Source organism: Schistocerca serialis, chromosome 3 (genome assembly GCF_023864345.2).
Source record: "Schistocerca serialis cubense isolate TAMUIC-IGC-003099 chromosome 3, iqSchSeri2.2, whole genome shotgun sequence".
Lineage (NCBI taxonomy): Eukaryota > Metazoa > Arthropoda > Insecta > Orthoptera > Acrididae > Schistocerca > Schistocerca serialis.
In genome coordinates, this window is record NC_064640.1 from 363,534,097 (window position 1) to 363,559,357 (window position 25,261).

Here is a 25,261-nt window from a genome sequence, read left to right on the forward strand (position 1 = left end):
GTTCATAATTTCCTTCATGCTATTTCCCCATGCAAACAGATTAAATATTACAACAAATATTCAGGCAGCTACAAACTACTAATAGTTTCAATATGAGAATTTAAACAATTTTTCAGATGATAAACTGGCTTGCCAAATGGCCAGGAGAATTTCAGTAGTGTCTCCCTTGAGGTATCATATGCTATGTTAAATCTAATATTGTGCAGAGGTTTTGCCCAACTGTGGATACTACTACAAGCAGTAGTGTTTCAGATGTGGCAGAACTGACATCACTACCCTGAAAACATTGTGACAACAGAATGCTGTCATCCCACTGCTAACAGCAAAGTATTCCTTCATTCTCAGTCTTATCAAGTTGGCTCACCTGGAGACTTACATTCCTCACATCATTATAATGAGTGGACCAATTAGATTGTGCACAAAGGAAACCTGTGTTTAATATCCTGTCATAACGACTTAGTATAAGCTTGAATTCAGAAATGAAATCTGCCAAGTCCTACTCAAATGATCCATTCCTGGCATTCACCTCAATGCAGGGATCTGAGCAATGGTTCTGCTGAAAAAGTTATGATACAACCAGTGCACTACATCCCACAGACATACAGCAGCATATTAATTTCGTCCTGTGGGTTATGGGAAAGATTGTGTATGAAATACCCTCCTTCATCAGGGACCGATGACCTTAGTTTGGCCCCTTAGCCCCTCTTTTAAACCAGCCAACCCTCCTCCATCCCATACTAGTCCACATAGAAGTGTACTTAAATTTTCAAATGGCTCTGAGCACTATGGGACTTAACATCTGAGGTCATCAGTCCCCCAGAACTTAGAACTACTTAAACATAACTAACCTAAGGACATCACACACATCCATGCCCGAGGCAGGATTCGAACCTGCGACCGTAGCAGTCGCGCGGTTCCGGACTGTGCGCCTAGAACCGCGAGACCACTGTGGCCGGCACTTAATTTTTGAACAAAACTTTTTGAGCTATTTTATATGATGCCACAAATCTGAAGTATCTACAGTATATCTTAATTTAATTTAAAAAACTGCACAGATACTGTTAATATCTGTACATTCTCTAGTTCATCTTGCAAGAAAGGGGCTAAGAGTGGTACAAACAGCCTTTCATCTGTAGTACTCGTGACGGACTCTGTGTGTGTGTGTGTGTGTGTGTGTGTGTGTGTGTGTGTGTGTGTGTGTGTGTGTGTGTGGGCGCGCGCGCACGCGTGGGGGGGGGGGGGTTTCTATAATGTCATCAGATTCTAAAAAGTGGTGTAACAAAGTTTTGGACTCAAATGAAGTTATTGTCCATTAGTAGTAACAGTATTATGGTATTAAACATACTTTGTTTTTACCTAGCTGTTGACAAGACATTGAAAGCTGTGTTGTACTATGAGCTGTAGCCTTTAGAAGATGCCCAGAGGAAATTGCAGGCTTTAATGTGTATTAACACACTTGTCCTTGTACTGATTCATCAACTATCAACATAGGCTTTGAGAGGTAACAAAAAAATTTTACTGGATGTATAATGTTGCACTGCACCAAAGGTGATTTTTATTGAACAATATAATTATTCTTAACTTCAAGAGTTCCAGCATCTTTCTATTCTCCAAATTACTTCAAACATATTCACAGTGTGGCCAATTAAGGCACACATAGGTAAAATGAAAAATTTCTTAACGAGTATGCCAAATTTCCAAAAGTTGCCACACCTTTACATAGCCATGCGACAGTCCTTTGGAAAAATGCAATAGATTTAATACAATGATTTAAACAGTATTGTGTTATGATTATTACAGTCTGATTATCTGCTGGCCTAGCCATCCAAAGTTTCTTTGTTACTTCCTGACAATCCAGTGAAAACAATGGAAATGGCACCAAGTACTAGGGGACAAAAGTTAGGCTGCCCAGAATCCCAAACCAAAGCAAACAATGTGGGTTACAGTAGGTGCTACAGAATTCACACTATAGTGTTGGAGATGTTTTCTTTGTGCTGTCAACTCTGTAGCATTATTTCATTGTCTAGTCACCTTGTAGAGTCAGAAAATGACTGAAGGCATTACTATGCACACTAATAGTAAACGCTTGACATGTGATTAGTGCAAATTATTCACTTTTTAGTCTATCAGTTTTCTTTTTTCTCACCATATCTAACATGGCAAGTAGTGGAAGCCCAGCATGTAAAGTGAAAAAAGAAGGAAGTTCTACACAGTTAAGCATGCAAATTGGTATGTTAAGCAATTGAGTACTACTAAAAACAGAAGAATGGTTACTGCTTACTCCTGTTCCTCAGGCCCTAATGATAACTGCAATTAATTGTATTTTTATGGAATTAATTCAGAACTGTTAGATCTGCACATAATGAAAATATACCAAATTTGAAAAGATTGTGTTATGGAAATGACCAGTAATGTTGGTTGGTATGATCCCTTTATAAAAGGGCCAGCCATCCCCTACCCTACCTCAGTTGCACCACAGAGTACACACTTTGGTCCTTATCACTATATCATTAAGTAGTGGGTAGTACATTCTTTCTGTGTTGCTTTACAGGGGCAACTGGATGAGGAGAGGGTAGTTGTTTTTTGGGGATCAGGCATATCAACTAGGTTAGATCTTTCAGTTGTTTTGACCTTGCTTAAAATGGCAATGTTTCTTCACAACTGCATACAAACACCCACATTTACACTTTGGTAATTTTGTAAAAAAGTAATTTATTGCTTTAATGAATGCCAGAATTTCAACTGGTCCTTTAACCAACAAATAAGCACAAACAAATACTTTGTTAATTTTTACACTTTACAGTTATCTAACCCAAATCCTTGAACAATGAGCTGTTTCAAGTTTCCTATTTACTCATTCCTTGTGATGAACAGCCATCTTTTTATCACAAATACCAGTGAAAGTTTTTCCTGCATAAAGGTCAATGCAACAAACAACAATAGTAACAGCAAAAACAAAGGAATGTTTGCTACAGTGAAATCTTAATTTTTGGTAAAGTATCCTAGAGTAGTTAGAACACTGAGAAATTTATACAATAAAACAATTTTAGCACATGTGGAGCTTTTTATTGTAAATCATCAAATATCTTCTATAAACATATGAAGCTCTTTTAACAGTCACCAGTTTCATTCAAACTTGTTCGTGCCACAAAGCACTTCACAGTATTTCAACTTTTTTTCTTTTTTAGAATGAGACACTTCACAACAGCCAGAAGCTATTACACCCACCATACAGGTAAAATGGCTTCATCCACTAGGTTTGTTCTTCATGAATCACGAAAGTCACACTGCCATATTTATGGTGGAAACAAGCTCTTGTAGTTATTGAATTACTAAAATGAATGACAACACATCAATAAAAAATACCAACAACTGATTTACAGCAATAAAAGAGTGTGTGTGTGTGTGTGTGTGTGTGTGTGTGTGTGTGTGTGTGTGTGTGTGTGTGTGTGTGTGTAAAGGAGGGGGAGGGGGGGGGGGAGGTCAGGCCAGTCTCAGCTCTGTTCTTGACTCAGGGCACCATACTTGTTGCCCAAACTGAGACGTGGTCCTGAGGCTGCCATAGCACTCTCTGCATATCGATTGGAATGGGATCGGCTGTTACGGACTTCTTCAAAAGCACCCTCATCTCTTCTCCTGCAACAATGACAAATGAAAAATCATATGAATCACTTTGAAAGTACAGCAACAAATATTTTCTACTATACGGTAACAACAAATTAAGTGCAATGCTATGGTACCGTAATTTGCTAAAAGGCATTTGAATGACCAACATCTAAAGAAAAGGGTATTTCGCCATTCGAGTGACAGACCTTTTGTTAAGACAATGATAATAATGAAGCACAAATTTTCAACATTATAAAGCTGTGAGGGAATTTACAATTTTTTCTAGCAGCAGTACTATCTTCAAGAAGTTACATAGTCAACAGTACAAAGTTGGTCGTAACATCACAGTTATTTTATTGGATGTACAACCCCCTTGCTTTAAACCCCCCAAGCTGGTTCACCCATTAGGTTATAGGCCTGCGCACATTACTTCCTTCACAGTTTACAACTCATATGATTAAATGAGACATACTGAACAATGTCAGTTTACTGGTAGAAAGTATTTCATTATTTAAATGTCACTTAGAAATATACTGTTACTGGGATGCACACAACTTTCAAGACATGTCTTCCAAAAACCACCAAACAGCCAAAGTACAGATGGCTGTGGCTTCACTGTACCTTAGTTCTCTTGCTTGGGAAACAATCTCAAGTTATGAAACCTGACAACTTACTTTCGACCTTGAGCTCTAGGATCCACATTCTTTGAAGCAGATAGAGTGGGGAAGAATTCTTCACTATTTATGTCTGGTGCAGTTCTGTTCTTCATCCGAGGACCTAAAACACATTAAAATTGTTTGAATGTGTTTTATCAGTAGATTTAAAACAACCTCCATTTGACATATTAGACAACCACCAAATAATTGAATTTTGCTCCCAATAGCACGAGATTATGAGCACATAAAAATTTAACAGTTAATACTTACATCATGTCAAAAAAAGCTGAAGGCAAATTGCAATAAAAAGACAAGATTACTTTAATATGTGACAAAGAAACAAGAGCTAACTAACACTGGCTTACAAAGCCAGGTGATTCTTCCTCTGGCAAAAGAGGAATTGGTTTGACGAAACCAGACTGTCTAAGGGATAAGCAGGTACAGGTACACTACATAGAATCTCGGGTCAAGTGAGGCAGTGAGATGAGATGAAATGTATCTCAATTACAATACAAAGTAACCTAATTAATAAAAATTAAGTTAGAAATTAAGAGTTAACAGTCTAAGGCTTACATATAAAAATACATGCATTTTAGAGGTAGAGGAATGGCCAGGATTTTTTTAAATTTGACTTTTTTAAAATACAATTCAGGTTTCTATGCTCAGACAATAGACACTTCAGCTTTTTCATTGTTAAATGGTCTGTTGTATCAGCCATGTCACTATGCAGTACACTGTTTCAGTATGTGTGCGCGTACTGTGGCTACTCATCATTCTGGCAATCCTTTTTGTAAATAAGTTTGTATTACTAGTACTACGATGTTGCATTGTATGCAGAAGCACAGTAATGTTTCAAGGTGCTTCAATTTCTAGGAATAGGATTACATACTACCTGCCATTATCCCACAGTTATACTGCAATTCCTCCATTTTATTCTTTTATTAAAGAAACTAGAAGTTTCACAACCTTGGCAGAAAGTTCAAGGCCCTCCTAAGTCCCTCATGTTAGATGCAAACCAAAGTAACCCATACCTTTCCAAATACAATGTGTTTATAAATGAATATCAGGGTTTTAACGCATTTTCAATTTCATTTTGGCAGTCAAATTAGTGTACATCTGCACACCCCAAAGGCATTCAGTCAGAGGTTTTGTACAAAAGTGTATATTCTGTTGGAATAGAAGGTCCTGTGGCTACCCACAGAGAGATTAAACACAGTACAAAAATTTCTTTGTCATTGGTATATCAATGTTCTCTGGATCACAAACAATAATGGGAACCAGAAAATTTACACCTAGGCCTTTGACAGCTTACTTTATTTTGGTTACGTGATGTGTGAACTTCTGTGAAATATATTCAGTGGTCACTTCTGACAAAATGTGCACTGAGTAACTCTACAACATTACACATTTTGTCATCATCAGTGTTTTCCCAGAAGCATGACACATGCATTTGACAGTTTCAATAGATTGAAATGATAACCTCTAGACACTTCAGTTATTCTAAGTATCGCAATATTCAACTTTGCAGAACACTGATTTTTTTTGCGAATATTATAAATTTTTGTTGACAATTTAAAGCTAATATTCTTTAAATGATGTTCCACATGCCTTAATACCTAATGCAAACTGTCACAAATTGAAGAAATACTGATCAGCTGTAAAATTCAGAAGACACTACTTACACTTCCCGATAAATCAGTAAACTTACTAGAATGTATTTCCCTTGGCTGGTTCCTCAAGTGCGGTGGTAAGTATGCAGAACCACCTGTAGGCATATACTCAATATGCTTATCTTCAACTGAAAAAAAGGAAGAACACTGCATCAATATTGTGCAAACACTAATCGTAAATGTAATTTTCAACAACATACTGGAAATATTGATTATGGTGTCTGATGAAATGGACTAAGAATAACAATAACTGCCGTGTGTGTGTGTGTGAGAGAGAGAGAGAGAGAGAGAGAGAGAGAGAGAGAGAGAGAGAGAGAGATAGAGAGAGATAGAGAGAGAGAGAGATAGAGAGAGAGAGAGAGAGAGAACTAAACACATACGCAAATGGCTCCTAGCACTTTACAATGAATTAACACATCACAACTTGAATAATGTAGTATATAAACAGATGCACAAAGTACCTATCCAACTTTCAATGGCAATAAATTAGTATACTTGAAAGGAGAGACAGCATTGGTCATATATTTTTGTTTATTATCGCAAAATCGATTTTCGGTCACTTAGTGACCATCTTCAGTGCTAGAAGTTAAAAATTTTTTCACATTACGATCAGAGAGTATAAAACAGAAAATCACAATTACATCTGCATATGAACATAACACTTGTTAGGAACAAACCTGTAGTATATAACTTAAATTAGTAAGCACAATCTGTTTTATGTTTTATAAGTTTGTTTTTTTAAAAACAATACGTCAATGTATTTTAGATATTTTCTTCCCCATTCGTCTGCTATGTGTTATACGTACATTTTAAATTTAAATTACTGCACGATTCACAAATGCACAAGAGTTATTTAGTGTTAATATCTCGCAAAACCAGTAATACTATGTCTTCACGTGACATGTCAAATAGAGGGCGTGTGAAGCCCCGTCACACCGAGGTCTGCTGAACAAGTGCATGTAAACAGCGACCTCAGTCTATGTGATCGCCGTAAGCTTATTGACACCAGTGCTTACTAATTTAAGTTATATATTACAGGTATGTTCCTAACAAGTGTTATGTTCATATGCAGATGTAATTGTGATTTTCTGTTTTATACTCTCTGATCGTAATGTGAAAAAATTTTTAACTTCTAGCACTGAAGATGGTCACTAAGTGACCGAAAATCGATTTTGCGATAATAAACAAAAATATACGACCAATGCTGTCTCTCCTTTCAAGTATACCCATTATCTGGTCGTAGTGCACAGGACACTATGGAGTCGCCAATCAATAAATTAGTAGTTTGTTGATATCCAAAACCAAATAATTCATTCTCAGAAATAGATGACTACTTACAAGTTTTGTTTTGTTGTTGTTGTTGTTGTGGTCTTCAGTCCTGAGACTGGTTTGATGCAGCTCTCCATGCTACTCTATCCTGTGCAAGCTTTTTCATCTCCCAGTACCTACTGCAACCTACATCCTTCTGAATCTGCTTAGTGTAGTCATCTCTTGGTCTCCCTCTACGATTTTTACCCTCCACGCTGCCCTCCAATACTAAATTGGTGATCCCTTGATGCCTCAGAACATGTCCTACCAACCGATCCCTTCTTCTGGTCAAGTTGTGCCACAAACTTCTCTTCTCCCCAATCCTATTCAATACTTCCTCATTAGTTATGTGATCTACCCATCTAATCTTCAGCATTCTTCTGTAGCACCACATTTCGAAAGCTTCTATTCTCTTCTTGTCCAAACTATTTATCGTCCATGTTTCACTTCCATACATGGCTACACTCCATACGAATACTTTCAGAAATGACTTCCTGACACTTAAATCAATACTGGATGTTAACAAATTTCTCTTCTTCAGAAACGCTTTCCTTGCCATTGCCAGCCTACATTTTATATCCTCTCTACTTCGACCATCATCAGTTATTTTGCTCCCCAAATAGCAAAACTCCTTTACTACTTTAAGTGCCTCATTTCCTAATCTAATTCCCTCAGCATCACCCGACTTAATTAGACTACATTCCATTATCCTTGTTTTGCTTTTGTTGATGTTCATCTTATATCCTCCTTTCAAGACACTGTCCATTCCATTCAACTGCTCTTCCAAGTCCTTTGCTGTCTCTGACAGAATTACAATGTCATCGGCGAACCTCAAAGTTTTTATTTCTTCTCCATGACTTTAATACCTACTCCGAATTTTTCTTTTGTTTCCTTTACTGCTTGCTCAATATACAGATTGAACAACATCGGGGAGAGGCTACAACCCTGTCGTACTCCCTTCCCAACCACTGCTTCCCTTTCATGTCCCTCGACTCTTATAACTGCCATCTGGTTTCTGTACAAATTGCCTTTCGCTCCCTGTATTTAACCCCTGCCACCTTTAGAATTTTAAAGAGAGTATTCCAGTCAACATTGTCAAAAGCTTTCTCTAAGTCTACAAATGCTAGAAACGTAGGTTTGCCTTTCCTTAATCTTTCTTCTAAGATAAGTCGTAAGGTCAGTATTGCCTCACGTGTTCCAGTGTTTCTACGGAATCCAAACTGATCTTCCCCGAGGTTGGCTTCTACTCGTTTTTCCATTCGTCTGTAAAGAATTCGTGTTAGTATTTTGCAGCTGTGACTTATTAAACTGATAGTTCGGTAATTTTCACATCTGTCAACACCTGCTTTCTTTGGGATTGGAATTATTATATTCTTCTTGAAGTCTGAGGGTATTTCGCCTGTTTCATACATCTTGCTCACCAGATGGTAGAGTTTTGTCAGGACTGGCTCTCCCACGGCCGTCAGTAGTTCCAATGGAATATTGTCTACTCCCGGGGCCTTGTTTTGACTCAGGTCTTTCAGTGCTCTGTCAAACTCTTCACGCAGTATCTTATCTCCCATTTCGTCTTCATCTACATCCTCTTCCATTTCCATAATATTGTCCTCAAGTACATCGCCCTTGTATAAACCCTCTATATACTCCTTCCACCTTTCTGCTTTCCCTTCTTTGCTTAGAACTGGGTTTCCATCTGAGCTCTTGATATTCATACAAGTCGTTCTCTTATCTCCAAAGGTCTCTTTAATTTTCCTGTAGGCGGTATCTATCTTGCCCCTAGTGAGATAGGCCTCTACATCCTTACATTTGTCCTCTAGCCATCCCTGCTTAGCCATTTTGCACTTCCTGTCGATCTCATTTTTGAGACGTTTGTATTCCTTTTTACCTGTTTCACTTACTGCATTTTTATATTTTCTCCTTTCATCAAGTAAATTCAATATTTCTTCTGTTACCCAAGGATTTCTACTAGCCCGCGTCTTTTTACCTACTTGATCCTCTGCTGCCTTCACTACTTCATCCCTCAAAGCTACCCATTCTTCTTCTACTGAATTTATTTCCCCCATCCCTGTCAATTGCTCCCTTATGCTCTCCCTGAATCTCTGTACAACCTCTGGTTCTTTTAGTTTATCCAGGTCCCATCTCCTTAAATTCCCACCTTTTTGCAGTTTCTTCAGTTTTAATCTACAGGTCATAACCAATAGATTGTGGTCAGAGTCCACATCTGCCCCTGGAAATGTCTTACAATTTAAAACCTGGTTCCTAAATCTCTGTCTTACCATTATATAATCTATCTGATACCTTTTAGTATCTCCAGGGTTCTTCCATGTATACAACCTTCTTTCATGATTCTTAAACCAAGTGTTAGTTATGATTATGTTGTGCTCTGTGCAAAATTCGACCAGGCGGCTTCCTCTTTCATTTCTGTCCCCCAATCCATATTCACCTACTATGTTTCCTTCTCTCCCATTTCCTACACTCTAATTCCAGTCACCCATGACTATTAAATTTTCGTCTCCCTTCACAATCTGAATAATTTCTTTTATTTCATCATACATTTCTTCAATTTCTTCGTCATCTGCAGAGCTAGTTGGCATATAAACTTGTACTACTGTAGTAGGTGTGGGCTTCGTATCTATCTTGGCCACAATAATGCGTTCACTATGCTGTTTGTAGTAGCTTACCCGCATGCCTATTTTCCTATTCATTATTAAACCTACTCCTGCATTGTGATTTGTTTTGTTAGCACAGTGTATGTTGTGATTTTAATTTATTTATTTCAAATAAAAAATACACTGCCAGAAAAAGGTTTGAACATCTAAAAAGACAATGTTTGTTTTGATCCAATGATGGTATATGCTGCCTCGGGGTAGTAGACGTTCCAATAATGGTTTCAACGCAGTCTGCCAACAGACAGCGTAGTGGCACAGCAACCACAGCACCATCTGTGTGTATCCTTTAATACTGAATGCTCAGTCAGAAGGCTCAGTGGGGTGAAACATGCGAAGCAACCAGGCGACTATGCCACAGACACACACACAGTTTCAAAGGGGTCAGACTGGGGCTTTCCAAGTGGTGGGATGGTCCTTTTGGAGAATTGCCACATAAACTGGACATGCTGCATCACATGCAACAATGCTGGTATTGGTGGTCACACGAACATTCTCACACCTGGAGACAAGGTTCCGGACGTCCACGCAACACAGATGCCTGCCAGGATCATCACATTGTACAGGCAGCATAGATACGAGAGCTTGTCAGTCCAGACATGTCCAAACGAACTGGTTCTTAGCAGTGGGACAATGGGCACGTGCACCTCTACCCTGTCTTCCAGTCGTGCCTCAGCATTAACATACACAGCTCGACTGGTGTTTAAAGAGGATCACTTGGCACATGGAATGGCATGCTGTGGTCTTCAGTGATGAAAACTGATTCTGCCTGTCTGCACGTACAACAAACCTCGCGAGTGCTGTCTCCTACAGTGCAGTAGTCTAAGACACACTGGCCCCTGTCCAGGTCTTACGGTGTGTGGTGCAATAAGCTTCAACACTTTCACCTTTGGTGTTTCTGGAGAGGGAAAACAGAATTCGGTACGTCCAGTACATTGTCAGACCCATTCTTTTTCAGTTCTTACAACAGGAAGGTGATGTGTTGTTCCAACAGGATAATGCTCACCCACACACTGCCCATGAAACTATCTGCTCCACAAGACAAGCAGCAACTCCCCTGGCCAGCACAATCACTCTACTTGTCTCCAATATAGCACATACACCCATAGTTCGTATCAGTTCAGGCAAGCTAGGAGAAAATCTTACCTTCATAGTCTCTGACGTTATTGAACATAGCAAATGTTAAAATGAAGGACAAAGTAAAGAACACATATTTTTGTATTTTCTCCAAAAAAAATTTCTGCTCAGAGATACAGCCCTCCAGAGATGACACTGTGCTTATCATTTCTAGATGGGAATTTTGGGAAAATTTTAAAATGCTGTATCTCTGTAACAATTCTAGATATTTTGTTAAGGTCTTTATTATTTGAAAGGTAATTGTTTTATGATTACAAACAAATCCTCCATTTGGACTTGTCTGTTAAGAGTTATTTTACTATAGTGTTCTTAACTTTTATAATTTAAGGAAAAAAATTTTTTTTAAAAAAATGCCAGTCCATAAAATTTTGAATTTTTCCCTGTTTATTAGTACCATATAGTTCTACATTTCCTGAAAAGGAGAGCTTCCACTTTTCGGTTGAACAGGTTTTACAAACAACTGAAACTTTTGCCATACATAAAACCTATCATTACCACATTACCACATAACAGGCTTATAAAAATCAAAACCTAGCCTTATTTAACATAATTGATAATAAGATGAGAGAGTCACTTTTCAAGTATTCTAAATGGTTCCCAAATGTGAAAGGTCCATAGACATACAGAGATTTCAATTTATACAACTTCTGCACACACTGTTTCATACTGAAATTAGCCAGCCAATGCACTAAAAGTATGTTCCACTGCTTTATTATCTTCCTTTGATATAGAGTGATTCCTTCCTGTTGAACCAATAGGAACTGGAGTTACAATCTTCAAAACATTGTGAACAGGTAGTGAGCACTGATGGCGTTGTTGCTGCCCTTCAGCTGGAAACCTATATCCAAGCAGCTGGTCTATGTGGTAGCATAAAGTTCACTACAATTTTGTTTAACTCATAACTGGCATCTATAATCTCTGCAATCCACCAGTCACGGTCACACACACACACACACACACACACACACACACACACACACACACACACATCCCCCTTCCCAGGTTTGAATCTAAATGTTATCCTGCTGTTTCCGAAGCGTTGGCCGAACGAACGAAATTTCTTCTTTCTTGCTCTTTAAAGTGCTTGCAATTTGTGTTTGCCCATCACTTTGAGTCCAAAAATGTGTCTTCTGAATTCCTTTCAGAGAAGTAGTTTTTTGGACCATTCTTCTTTTTTTCTGCTCACAGAATTCTTCGATTTCCCCTTTAGACAAAAGAATGAGGGCTGTGGATGTGTAAGATTTCACGCCTCTCTTAAAATCCTCAGCATTTACAATCACAGCTGTAATGGGTCTGGAAAGATTATGTTTTGTTGCATGGTGCTTCAGCAGGCCGCCTACACCATCACAAGGCCCCTTCCCGTGACCAATAGCACTTTATACCCAGTCAGTTGGCACAATCGACTTAATTCAAACAGCTGGTAATACTTTTTAAAATGACTAGGAGCACCATCAGAAATAATGATCTTTTCTGCCCCTGTCTGCAGTTGAATTTTCTGCATTGCTAGCAAAGCGTGTGCTGAGTCATGTGTTGTGTCATCACTTCTAACTGCAACACTTATGGTCTCGTTTTGAAAATATATCACTCCTGTAAAAATTTAAACCTGGTCATTACTCCATTGATATCCTCCTACTTCCAGTGGGAGGAGGACAGACCAGTTCTCAGCAAAATCACAGTGAAGCACTAAACATAGTTCTTCAGCCTGTACACACCTTCCACTTCTGCAATGTGTTGTTGCTATTTCTTCAGATGCTGGAAACACTTATTCCCAACCTGAACAAAGTCTGTTTTTTGTATGTCTTATGTATCGCTCTTTTATGGATGTGCAAATAGTCAGCACACTGCCTGTGGCCCCAGTCAAAAGACATTTCAAGCAGTCCCTTTCCAGGAAATACACTGCTACTGTGTCAACTGGTAAAGGAATCAAGAAAACACAGACCTCACTGGGGGGTCTCAGATTTCTTAGAAGCCTTTTCAGGAAACGAATTAGCACTGAAGAACTATAATACAGAAATCTGCAATGAACAACCAAGACAATGAAACTGGCATGAAATTACAACAAAGTGTAAGAAATATCTGCAGCAATGAGAGCAAAAAGAAATAACTGTAACAAAAACAATAGAAATAAACCTTGTAAAAAAGAAATTAGTAAAAAACAACTTCAGTTAAGACATACAGTAGCCTTGAAAGTTAATTTTTTTTTTAAATAAAACCTGTCCAACTTCAAAGCAGAAGCTCTCCTTTACAGAGAATATAGTACTACATGGTACCAATCAATGGAATAAGATCTAACTTTTCTGGATTGGCATTTTTGAAAAATGCTTTTTTCTGTAAATTATAAAAAATTCAAAAGGCAACAGTAAAACAACTTTAACACACATCCAAATGGAGGATAACCACACAGTCATAAAGCAGTTATCTTCCACATAAACTGTAACAATATATCTAGAACCATTACTGAGATAAAGCATCTTAAAAATTTTTCCGAAAATCCGATCTGCAAAAAATGGTGTTCGCAGTGTCATCTTTAGAGGCCTGTATCTCGGGGCAGGAATTTTTAATGGAGAAAACAAAAAAATGTGTGTTTCTTACTTATTCCTCTATTTTAACATATGCTAAATTAAATAACATCCGAAACTATGAAGGTAACCCTCTGCATGAAGTGATGCGGATCATGCCTACAGGATAGGAGGAAACGAGAAGTGACTCGTCACCCAACAGCCCTTACAGAACTACGTGAACAGGTCGAGCAGGTGTGACATTATGTATCCCATGACAGTTTTCGCCATCTGTACGAGAGACTGGATGCCAGAGTTGGCACATACTTGCCGTCTGTAGCGAGCTACATGACATACTAATATGGGAGTTTCAGCATGGGTTGATACCTGGTACCTCAGAACCACTTGTGCTACTGATCTGTAAATGTAATTGTTTTGTGTACTCCATATGTACCGTTGCAACAATAAACCTTGAGTGAAATGGAAACCTGCCAAAACTTGTACTAATTTCTCCCCCCCCCCCCCCCCCAACAGTGTATATACTGTGGCAACTGACCTGTCCAGTACATGGGTGTCAGCACACTAATTCATCTAGAGTGAAGCTTAAAGTCAGAAACACTGACTACTGTTTACACACACGTATTTTCAATACAATTTTTGACATCAACAAGCCAAATAGTGAACCAACTATCAGGAAACATTCTCATATCTACATAGTTAAAAAATCAAAGTTGAAACTAGATTATTAACACTTATTATATTTTTATTAGCTTTTTTTAAATTAATTCTGCTGTTCTACCTGGCTGTTCTAGATCAGGTTGGGATTGTGGAGCAACGATTTTCCATGGCCCAGACTGAACCTTGCGCCGAGGAACTAGTTCACCGGCTTCATTTTCCTCCATAATATCCTGTTCTTCACCATCACAACCACCTCCCTCGCTATCACCTTCTGTTATGGTTAAGTTTCCAATACGGAGTCCAGAGTAATCCTTCTTTTCTTCTTCAAATTCCTTCCATTCATCATCTTCGTCCTGTAAAAGGTACATTAAACTTTCAGATGACCGCACTGATACAAAGCAATCACAAAATAAACACAAACTGTCACTTCCACAGTTATGTAGTGGCACACTGCTCGACAAAATCCTTTCTTCTGTAGTACATGTAAGCTTTAGCATCACCAATTAAATAATTTGCTGTTTGTATTATTAACTAAATAGGTTAAACCAGAGACTGGTTTGAACACAACAGTGCCTTGCTATCCCTTATCCTGTCTGTGGCACTATGCTCCTGTTACTATCACATTCATCTACTTAACAAGTCAATTTTAGAGGCCTACAGTTTAATTTTAAAAAATGCGGAATTTCTAAACCCTTACTTCCAATATGCTGAAGTAGTGTAAGCAGTTTATTATCTGCAGAAAGTGGCATTTCTAATTAAGTACCGTGTACAGATGACAATATGGGCTATATTGCTTTTTTAACATTTAGGGAAACTGCAAATGTACACAACATTATGACGTTGGATTGGGCTGTAACTCTCAAAACTACAATAATCAGCAGAAAAAAAAGTTGGGGGTCAAAGTCTATAAATGCACGAATGAACAAAATTGGATACAGTAATAGTAAACAGGTAAATACTTAAGTGCAAATAATGATGTCAAAATTAACACTACAACAGCATATAGGAAGTACAGCTTTAACAAAACAAAATCATGAACAATATGATGCACTTGAGTTAGCAAAGATTTTGTGTCATTTATTTTACACCATCTATGATAGGTACATTGTACATGCCATTAAGACCAAAAGGGTGCGCGCACACGTACACAAAACTGTAGCTGGTACAGTTTACCTTGTTCTTTCGAGTCAATGACATTGTTGCAGATCTTCGACAATTATTTACAGTGGATATCAGCTGAATTAAAAGATTTTACTTTTGCATACTTCATTCACAATCATAATCTTCGAAGACAGCAGAATATTCTAGCAAATACAAGGTGCCTAAAGGTGGATTTCAACAATTACATAAGACATGCCATTCCTTTTTCTGCAATTACAATGTTAATCTATAACAACTTTTCTCAAAGCCTCTTCCCGTTTTTGAGTTTAGGTCTAATCGATCCATCTTACATAGAATCTCACATAGGAATAGATTTATGCTCTGGTCTCATTTATTATAATTTTCCTTATTGCCATGATGACAGTTTTTTGAGGCAAATGCCACGACAGTTCCTACTGATCGAGCATGGCATATTCCACTTTCTCTTGCCCATTACCGATAATATTAAAATAACGAAAATTCTCAATCATTCTAGATTTTTATAATTCAACTTATTAATAGCACATTTTCCTCCATTAATAGAGTCTGCACACTTTACAACGTTCTGTGGCACAGCACAGTGACACACCACTACAGTTGCACAAAAACATTCAGTAATTCTACTTATATTCTCTTTGTTGTAGGAATGCAGTCTCAGGAGTGAGAGACAGAAATCACTGAATGCCAAACTGGGTTACTCAAAATTGCCACGTACCATACATGAATATTTTCGTACTGTATTTAACTACTGAATAATCAATATTTGTATGTTGGGCAATATATTCTCAAGGCAGTGCCATTAGTATGTATACCACTTTTCTCACAGCAGATTATGACCTCAGTCCACAAGTAAATCTAAATATGTCATCTATCTAACTTAATAATAGAAACACTAGGCTTATTTTCACTTATCTACGTACAGTCTGCTGGTCTTTAAAGTATTTCTGTAAAACATGCAACTCAGAAGCCATCAATGATATTAACAGTACACAAACAAAATTAATGGAAACAGTAGATGACAGGCTGCTATAATGGCACCCATCAAAAACTAAAATCACGCACTGAAGTACAGCCAATTTTTTCCCTTTTCATTTTCCTATGAAATGCACAGATCTAAGTTAAACTCACCTTTCAGCAAACAAATTTAATAGTGGCACAGAGGTTCCATATGGTCACGGTATTCAATGCACAACAGTGCCAGTAGGGCACAGTGTGCAAGTTTACTTAACTTCTTAACAGTTTAAAAGTGTGTGCTGGACTGTGACAAAACCAGACCCTGGTGTTTGGCATCCAACACACTTACTAACTGTGAATTTAGGCACATCTTACAGCCCACCTCTCAACAAGGGAGAAGGTGCTGACATATGAAAGCTTGATATTCTGCTGCAAAGAGCATTACCCAAAATTACGCAAAAAAGATGACAGTCTGGTTTCAAATCTCAGTCTCACATACAATTTTAATCTGTAAGGCAGTTACATCTATAACACCTATTAACAACAAGTACACACTGGCACCAACAGTAGCATCACATTGGTTCCACATTTTCACAGTAAATTATCTGCTGTGGCCAATACATAATTGGACACTGACACTATATGCAAAAGAAGTGAAGTATATACTGAGCAAAGGCTAAAGTATTAGTGTAAACAAATACAAAGTAAGATTAAATTCCTTTTTTCTTCATCTGGGTCTTCCACTCTAATTTCAGTTTGTTTTTTAGCAACTGATAAGCAGATGATACAAGTAAGAAAAGGCTCCAGTATACCCAACCACATATGAAACAATTAAGATAACACACGTGTCAAATTTTTGTAATCTACTCAGTACAGGAAATTTAGTGGTCTAGATGGATTAATTTGGGGAAAATTCAATTTAATTAGAATGTTAAAAGCTCATTATAGCAAAAATGTGGCTCACCAACAGACAAACATTAACACTGACAATAACTGAACTAGTACAATGCATGTAGAAACTAATACAGTCAACTTATATAGCAATGTTTCCACTGCAAACAATTTGCAAGCCCATGAAAGATTTCATACATTCAAGAAGGGCTTTACTGATGCTATATACACTGTCAAACATCAAACACTGACATAACAGTGATACACTGCATGTATTCCATAATCTATGTCTGGCTCAAGCAGTCACACAAAATGCCTGCATGCTATTTCTGCTAGTTGTATTTAAGAGATGCACATTTGTTTAAAAACAATCTGCGTACAGTTTTATGAAAAATAAGACAACTAAGAAGTTCATGCTACACATATGCATGTTTTGCTCACTCATATTTGCTCACAACCAGTTAACAAGTGCTACAATGATAACGAACATGCAGTTAACTGATCCATGTAAGTTTATCATTTTAAACACATTAGCACCCATGCAGATGGAATATAAGAACACAAAAACTTAATGGAAGGGCTCCTGCTGTTATGAAAAATTAATCTGTAAGCAGTATAATATTCAGATATGGAAAACACATGCAAGCACTTTAGATCTCATGCAAACCAACTGCAAGTGAACTGAACAAATACGCAGACACACATGAATGTGGACACACACACACACACACACACACACACACACACACCTCTTCTCTTTTCTGCCATGTCAATAGCGTAACAATTTACCATTAACAGCAGCACATATCTTTAAACTGGTCTAGCAGTGTAGCCATTCCAGTGAACACAGCCAATGGCAATAGGAAGTGAGCTGGAAGAGCACTTCTACTAAAATGGTGCAATTGATGTGACTGAGAAATTGTGCAGTATCAGAAACTGAAACCCCTACCGTTAAGACGAGGAGATTGCAGACTGCAGAGTGCAACAATATGTTAAGTTGGGCTCGCACAAGTTTTGTTCATCTCAAGCTTTTCCTTAACCTTCCATTCCTGTACATAAAATAAATACAGTGCCAACCATACACAAAATGTAACAATGAAAGTATGCATCTGGCTGTAATATCATTCAGACTTTTCACATACGTACTAAATCAAGCGTATGGATTAAGTAGCTATCTGAGAACTAACTGTTGTTTATAATTATTACACATTCGTGTCCGTTTGAAGTCTCCAGTCACTGAAGGTATATTATCAAAGTTGTAATGGCAGTTAAATCAATCACACCCTTTAGAACAATTGTAGTGTTACAACTCAAATAGCCTGACAGTAAAATGTGTCCTGTAATTAAACTGCAGCGGATCTACCTCAGTTCAAAAGATTCGATATAAAAGCTTGGGAATATAACTACACAAACACAATACCAGAAACAGTGTTGCACCAAGTATAACAGACTGACCTCTCATATTTTGGATTGAAGTTTTTATGAAAGCTCTGAATTTAACTGGCTACACTGACATCATACTAACAATGTCTACTATTTAAGTGTTCAAAGCTCATGAAAACACTGCTAAACACAGCACCTGTTTAACAGAAAACTGATGAATAACAAAATTCCCCATACATAATCAACTGTAAATGTGAGAAATATTTTAAAAGCTAGGATCCTAGAAACAGTATTAACTTAAGAATAGTTTAATTAATTACATGTTATAATTATCTGATACATGCTCAGAAGAAACAGCAATATGTTCAAATCACAAGATTTATTTATGGTAGTTTACCAGTCCCATGGCAATAGCATGTATAACCTGCAACTTACATCTTTTGCAAAGCAATGTTATTGTAGCTACTAATGTTTACAAAACTAAAAACAGTTTGCAGTTGCATGGGTAAGTACAAAACATTACTACTGCACTTGCTCCCAGCGGCAGAGGAAAAATACTGGAGAAATTTAAGTCAGAAGTCAGATAAACCTGTTCTCAACTACATCATTAGAAGAACTTCAGGACAAAGAACAGCATTCCATAGAAGAGAATAGCTACTTCACAAGTGCTGAAGAGGTGAATACGCACCTTATCAGTCAGTTTCGATATTACAACTCAACGCACAGATGTTTGAGATGGTGCACATATTAGGTTAGAGAAAAATGTGTATACAAGAAGACATTTCTTCATGTAGCAACACTATTTACACTGTAGGCTTATAATTAGACAGCTGGACTAATCTAGATATGGTACGTGCCAATGTAAACTTCAATTCATATGTATCCTAAAGTACACTATATGCATGTACAAGCAGCTCAGTGTCAATCATAAGCAGGTAGCTGAAACAAACGCTAAAATCTAGTTGTGACCGATTCAGCCAAGCGCAAACTAAAATGTCATGCAGTTGTCTGAACAATTGAGATGCGCACGGAATACATCAATTTTAAAGGTACGAAAAAATAATAATAAGGAAAGTACCATAAGTACAACAAATGTTATTAGAATGTGAGCCAAATCTACGTCACATGTAGCTTGACATGCTTTGTTGACCCCCTCAAAACTTCCAAGGTGAAATTTAAGGATTTTAAATGGATTCACATCTCGGCTGAGGCCTTTAACTTACAAATAAAGAAACTAGTGTATACATGGTGTCCCAGGAAGAATTATCAGTATTCAGGGATATGACCAGAAGAATCATTTGAAGCTGAAAAGGCTAGTAAACAAAGGCTCTAATATGCATACCTTAACTCTATGAGCCCAAGTTCTGTAGAAGGGCTGTTTCACAGTATCTAAGACTAAGTGCTTTTAGCTCTTAAGGTATTCATTTTAAGGTCCATGCTTACTAGGCTTTACTACTTCGAATTATCATTCCTGTCACATTCCCATATATTGACCACTTCCCCATAGGACAGCCTGTATAAACAGAAACAATTATATTCTTTCATTGAAAACTCCAAGAACTGTCCTTAATACACCATGGTACTTTGATGCTGACATACCTAATATCTGTGTAGCATGAATGAGAATTAAACAACCTGAAAAATAGGTGCTCCTAACTCATAAATTGCATCTCCAACCACAAGATCACCAGTTCTTACAGAAGCGTCATGGTTCGGTTTTATTTAAGATATTTGTAGCAATTTAGATCTGTCTCATAAAACTCACTGACTAGTTTAACAAGGAGGTCAATATGGAAACTGGTGAAGTCACAATATTTTAGAATGTCCGTGTGGTTCTTAAAAGCCAATATCATCCTCAAAGCTGCACTCAACAATGTAGTCAATTTTATAACTGGTTTTCATTGGATTTTTCTGACCTTAGTTTGTACTAATAATGCTGACTATATTTGTGGAGTGAAGCAATAAATTAAAACCAACACAAAGCCCTTAGTTACTTTCTGCTATGTTCTTTTTAGAACATCTGACATATTCCATAATTGTTCATACCAAAATGTTCATGACATTCACATGATAAAATTTCTCATTAAATTATGCAAATTGTAAAAAATGCACATGAAATGAAATTAATGCACAGGTCTCAAAAATATTTCTAAATGTATGAATTCAAATGCAGTTAGAAAATTTGGGAAGTCCTCAATCATACAAGTAATAATACACTCTACAACAAAAGTTTTATTTATACATTTATACACTGAAATTTAAAACTATACATGGCAATCTAACAGATGACACACACTGCCAAACTATTAAGCAAGATCTCTTCCACAACAGAATAATTCTAGATGTGGATTTACAATGACCTACTTTTAACACCAGAAACGAGTTTGAATGTACAGCAAAGTATTCGCATGCACTTCAAATTGGGCCACAATGAAAATGGAGTTTTATGTACAAGTCTACCATCCAGATTAGCTTAAATCACATTGAGAATAACTCTCGTATTGTTTTGGTCTTCCCATCAACCCAAATGAAGCTAACTCAACACATTCATCCAGCTTGATAAAGGAGACAGTTAATCAGCAAATACACCACATTTATTTCTCGGTAACAGTCACAGCTCATTTCAAGAACTGGGGAAGGCTGTGGATGTGGTACCTATTTGGTTAAACTCAAGTGCTGGAGAGCTTCACAGATTGTCATTCCTTTTAGTATGTGCTTTTGGCAGTTTCACTGAATGCAAACTTGCATGTAATCCTGTTTACCACACAAACAGAATTAACAAGCAACGAATTTGTTATCAATGACATTTCACATTCTTATTTCATCTAATCATTTGCAGAACTCATTAGGGTTGGGGCTGGCACTCTCAAACTAACTGCCATCTTCCAACACAACCTAGACTTCAGGCTGCATTACACACAAGTCTGTCATCATCACAATCAAGATTTTTTTCCTATATATAGGAAAAAATCTTGATTGTGATGATATATATATATCTCTGTGTGTGTGTGTGTGTGTGGGGGGGGGGGGGGGGGGAAATTGTTTCCAATATGTAACTTGAGCCATGCTGATCAACAGCCTACCCTGAGCTCTAAATTATGTTCATAAGAAAGTGACAGTTCGGCTGGCAATTGGCAAATCCAGCCAATATGAACCATACACTTGGACCAGAATTAGATAAGTGATTTATAGCTATGTATGTACAAAGTAGCTACCATGAGCTTTGCCACACTTTTCTTTTCCTCCAAAGCCATACAGCTTTGCTACACTAGGCAGTAGTTATCAATCAGCTGCAAATGACACTTGCAGCTGATAATCTAATTGTTGTGATTCATTTACATTGTGCATAAATAAAACATGATACAAAGAGACACAATGTCTGAAATAATAATAGTAATAACAGAAAAACAATCATCATAATATATTATTTCTACTGACAGGTTTCAGACATCACTGCTGTCTTCATCTGATTCTGCCCCATGGAAACTACTTTGTAGTCCGATATGTTCCTCTCAACACTTCATCCTCAATTTTTCACCCTTCTCCTTCATATTTTATTCTGTCCTTTCTCAATTAAAATTATTTTTCTTTCAGTATATGGCCCATACAATTTACTTTTCTTTTCTTGGCACCTTAATGCCAAGTGTCGCGAATTCACATTGTACCACTGCTGTGTTAATAATTAGTAGGTAAAGTGTTTTTAAACAACAGTGGCAGTAGATGCTGATTCTGAATGAAGCTACCAACGCTTCTGAAAAGTGCTGCATTCTACCGAGTGTTTCAGATGCCTCTAAAGTGCTGAGATTTTTTATTTTTATCTTACATATAGATATTTATTCAGGTATTAAGGGGTTAACCACCTTTAAGAAATTCTTTGCAATAACCTTTCCATTACTTCACTGTTGTTTATGTTTTCCACAACTTTTATTTTCTCCCTTCTCTTCCATACATGCATCAAGTACTGGTTATCTGCCACAGCCACAGTCCACTAGATATAAAAGTGAGCAACTAATAATTTTGTTTACACTGGGAACAGTTTCAAATCGGTAACAAATATTTTAGGCACAAACATTTTAGAAGTATTTAATAGTCAATCCAGTAAGTATAAAAACCAACACTTAGTTTTCTTTTCATGTGTTCATAACAGAAACAAGGTTTTAACTGTGTTAGCACACAATGGTTCAAATTAAATGATTTTTTGATTATCTGCATACATCAGTTTTATGTCTGACTTTAGTTGATAGACTGGAAGGTATTCCAAGCAATGTTGGTCTTAACAACTCCAGGAAGATATACTGGATTTAATAGCCTACAGACAAAGTGTACAGACTAAGGTATGACAAGGTTAGGGAAGGAATTCAGCTCTGTCCATTTCAAAGGACCCATTCCAGTATTCACCTTAATTATTATAGGATAAAATCAAATACTGAACTAATTGTAACAGCATATTTCTTATGGGCAATAACAGTACTCAAGATCACAAAGTGGCCCAAGTTTTCTAAAATAGTGTTAAAAATGCTTGATGCTAACCTGAGTATCATTATTTAGAACTACCCATGTAGGTGTAACGTAAATTGCAATGCACAACAGGGCACTTACAAAGACTGTTTTACCTAGACACTAAGAATTCAAAGCCTCTGTTCGTATCACAAAATTACCTACCAATTTCTTTGACACTTAAAAAATATAGTGAACTCTCCCATTAAAATCCTCCTGAATCAATTTCTGCATCTCTAAGTAATTAAAACACTAAAATACCCAACATTTTCTTTGTGTTGCACTGAACACTTTCCTAAGCCCATGCCTTGAGGTAGGCCACTAACAGAGCCAAAACTTATTATACTATCTTTAGATTTTTAATACTAAGCAGAAATAGATCCAGAAGTACTTGAACAATGAGAGTGTCTTGGCTGAGGATGTCTATACATTTATATATTTAATTACTTTATTTCTTAAAGGAATCAACCTGTGTGTGTGTGTGTGTGTGTGTGTGTGTGTGTGTGTGTGTGTTTTTTCTAAATGACAATTTACACAAAATTCCCCTTTACTGTGCCAGGAAACCTATTTATCACATATTCAGGAACCATTCAAGAAATCACTAACGATGCGGCTACCAATATTGTCAGTGCTTGTGTATCAATGTGTTGAAAAACCTGTACAAACTGTTCAGAATTCTGCCACAGAGTCACAGTTTGGTTCGAAGGCACAATGGTTGCAAATGTGTCAAGAAAGGTTGAGTGAACGTAAATGGATGCTACAATTTAAAAAGACATACAAAAACAGTTTTAATTACTCTCAAGTAAGTACATTCTGTGTATGCCCACTCGAAATATTTTTTTGTGGAGGGAGAGGAATAATGACACACTATCCTCAATAACCTTGAAAAATTCAGATTACTGTTACGTTGCCTACAACCAAATTAGGTGCAGTGTTGCTCTCAATTTCACACACTATTGAAACCCAACTGCGCTCCGAGATCAGGAAACAATAGGCCTACACATCGTGGACGACATTCACTTTTTCAAAACCTGTATTAAATTATTTGTAATACAAAATATTCAGTCTCCAAGTCAAACAACAGTTCACAAGCAATGATACAAGTTAAATAAACGAAATACATTGACCAACCAGTGAACCTAAGACCCCCATATGGCAAGTGGTCATGTTGCAGTAGTAAACAGAAGTAGATAATGTAACCAATTACATGTAAGAAACTTAATTTTGTGGCGTAAATTTCGTTTTCTTGCCACAAACCAGAAGCACCATAACCTGCTTCCTGGTACTCCCTCTCCGATCAAAACTGGAATTCAAAAGTGTGCGCAATTTTTATTTATATATATATATATATATATATAAAAAAAAAAAAGGGAGATAATACATTTGTGCTTTTTACAAGCTTTACTAACCGTATAAGATGGGAAATACCAACAAATGGATGGAAGTTTTCCAAATGCACGAGGACGAGTCGTATTAGATGTCGGGGACCAAGACATTACACAAACATCACAAACTATTTCGCATACAATGGGCAGCTTAACCTAAAAATTCCTTTCGAGAACATAATTCTAGAAACCTCAACTCGAAAGCACTCTGGTTACGATCTCCTTCCACTAGCTCAGCACGTGACATGAATGTGGCAGATCATGATGCTAGAAATTTAAGATGCCATTCCTTTAATGCCCAAATGTTCCTGAATTAAAAAGAAGTCTTCAATTTTCTTCTAACTTCAGAGAAGTATTCTCACAAACCAGGCGATGCGGAATAATGCCTTTCCAACGTACACAGCCCTATATACCACGTACGAACTAAACCTGTAGCATTATCAATAACTAAAATATGACGAGGATCACCGAAACATTTATTCATTCTACTTGCAAGTCCTTAACTACAAGGTATTCTTACCTGTGTCTGGTGAATATTTTCATCTCCATCCGTGCCAATCTGCTGTAACGGCATGGGTTTTTTTACCTTTTCAGATTTTTTACCCGCATCTTCAAGTTTCTTCGCTATTTCGTCTGTTGTCGTAAACTTTTTACCTTTACTTTTCTTTCGGTCCTTTTTCGCAAAGAAATCATCTAAATCAGCCATTTTAATCCTAAACCTAATCTCTAACAACCCGTACTGGTCTCACAAGCACTGAAGCACAGAACCTTTTTGGGCTTTCTGCACAGATGATA

General features: G+C 37.2%; 1 protein-coding gene across 1 annotated transcript; it reads right to left on the reverse strand.

Moving 5' to 3' along the window:
* Positions 1-3,044: 3,044 nt before the first annotated feature.
* LOC126470177 (protein CDV3 homolog) lies at positions 3,045-25,261 on the reverse strand. The gene is made up of 5 exons (XM_050097825.1): positions 24,987-25,261; positions 14,338-14,569; positions 5,971-6,060; positions 4,281-4,383; positions 3,045-3,636 (listed from the first exon to the last, which is right to left on the reverse strand). The coding sequence occupies exons 1-5, from the start codon at positions 25,170-25,172 to the stop codon at positions 3,495-3,497; spliced, it is 753 nt and encodes a 250-aa protein (XP_049953782.1). The 5' UTR covers positions 25,173-25,261; the 3' UTR covers positions 3,045-3,494.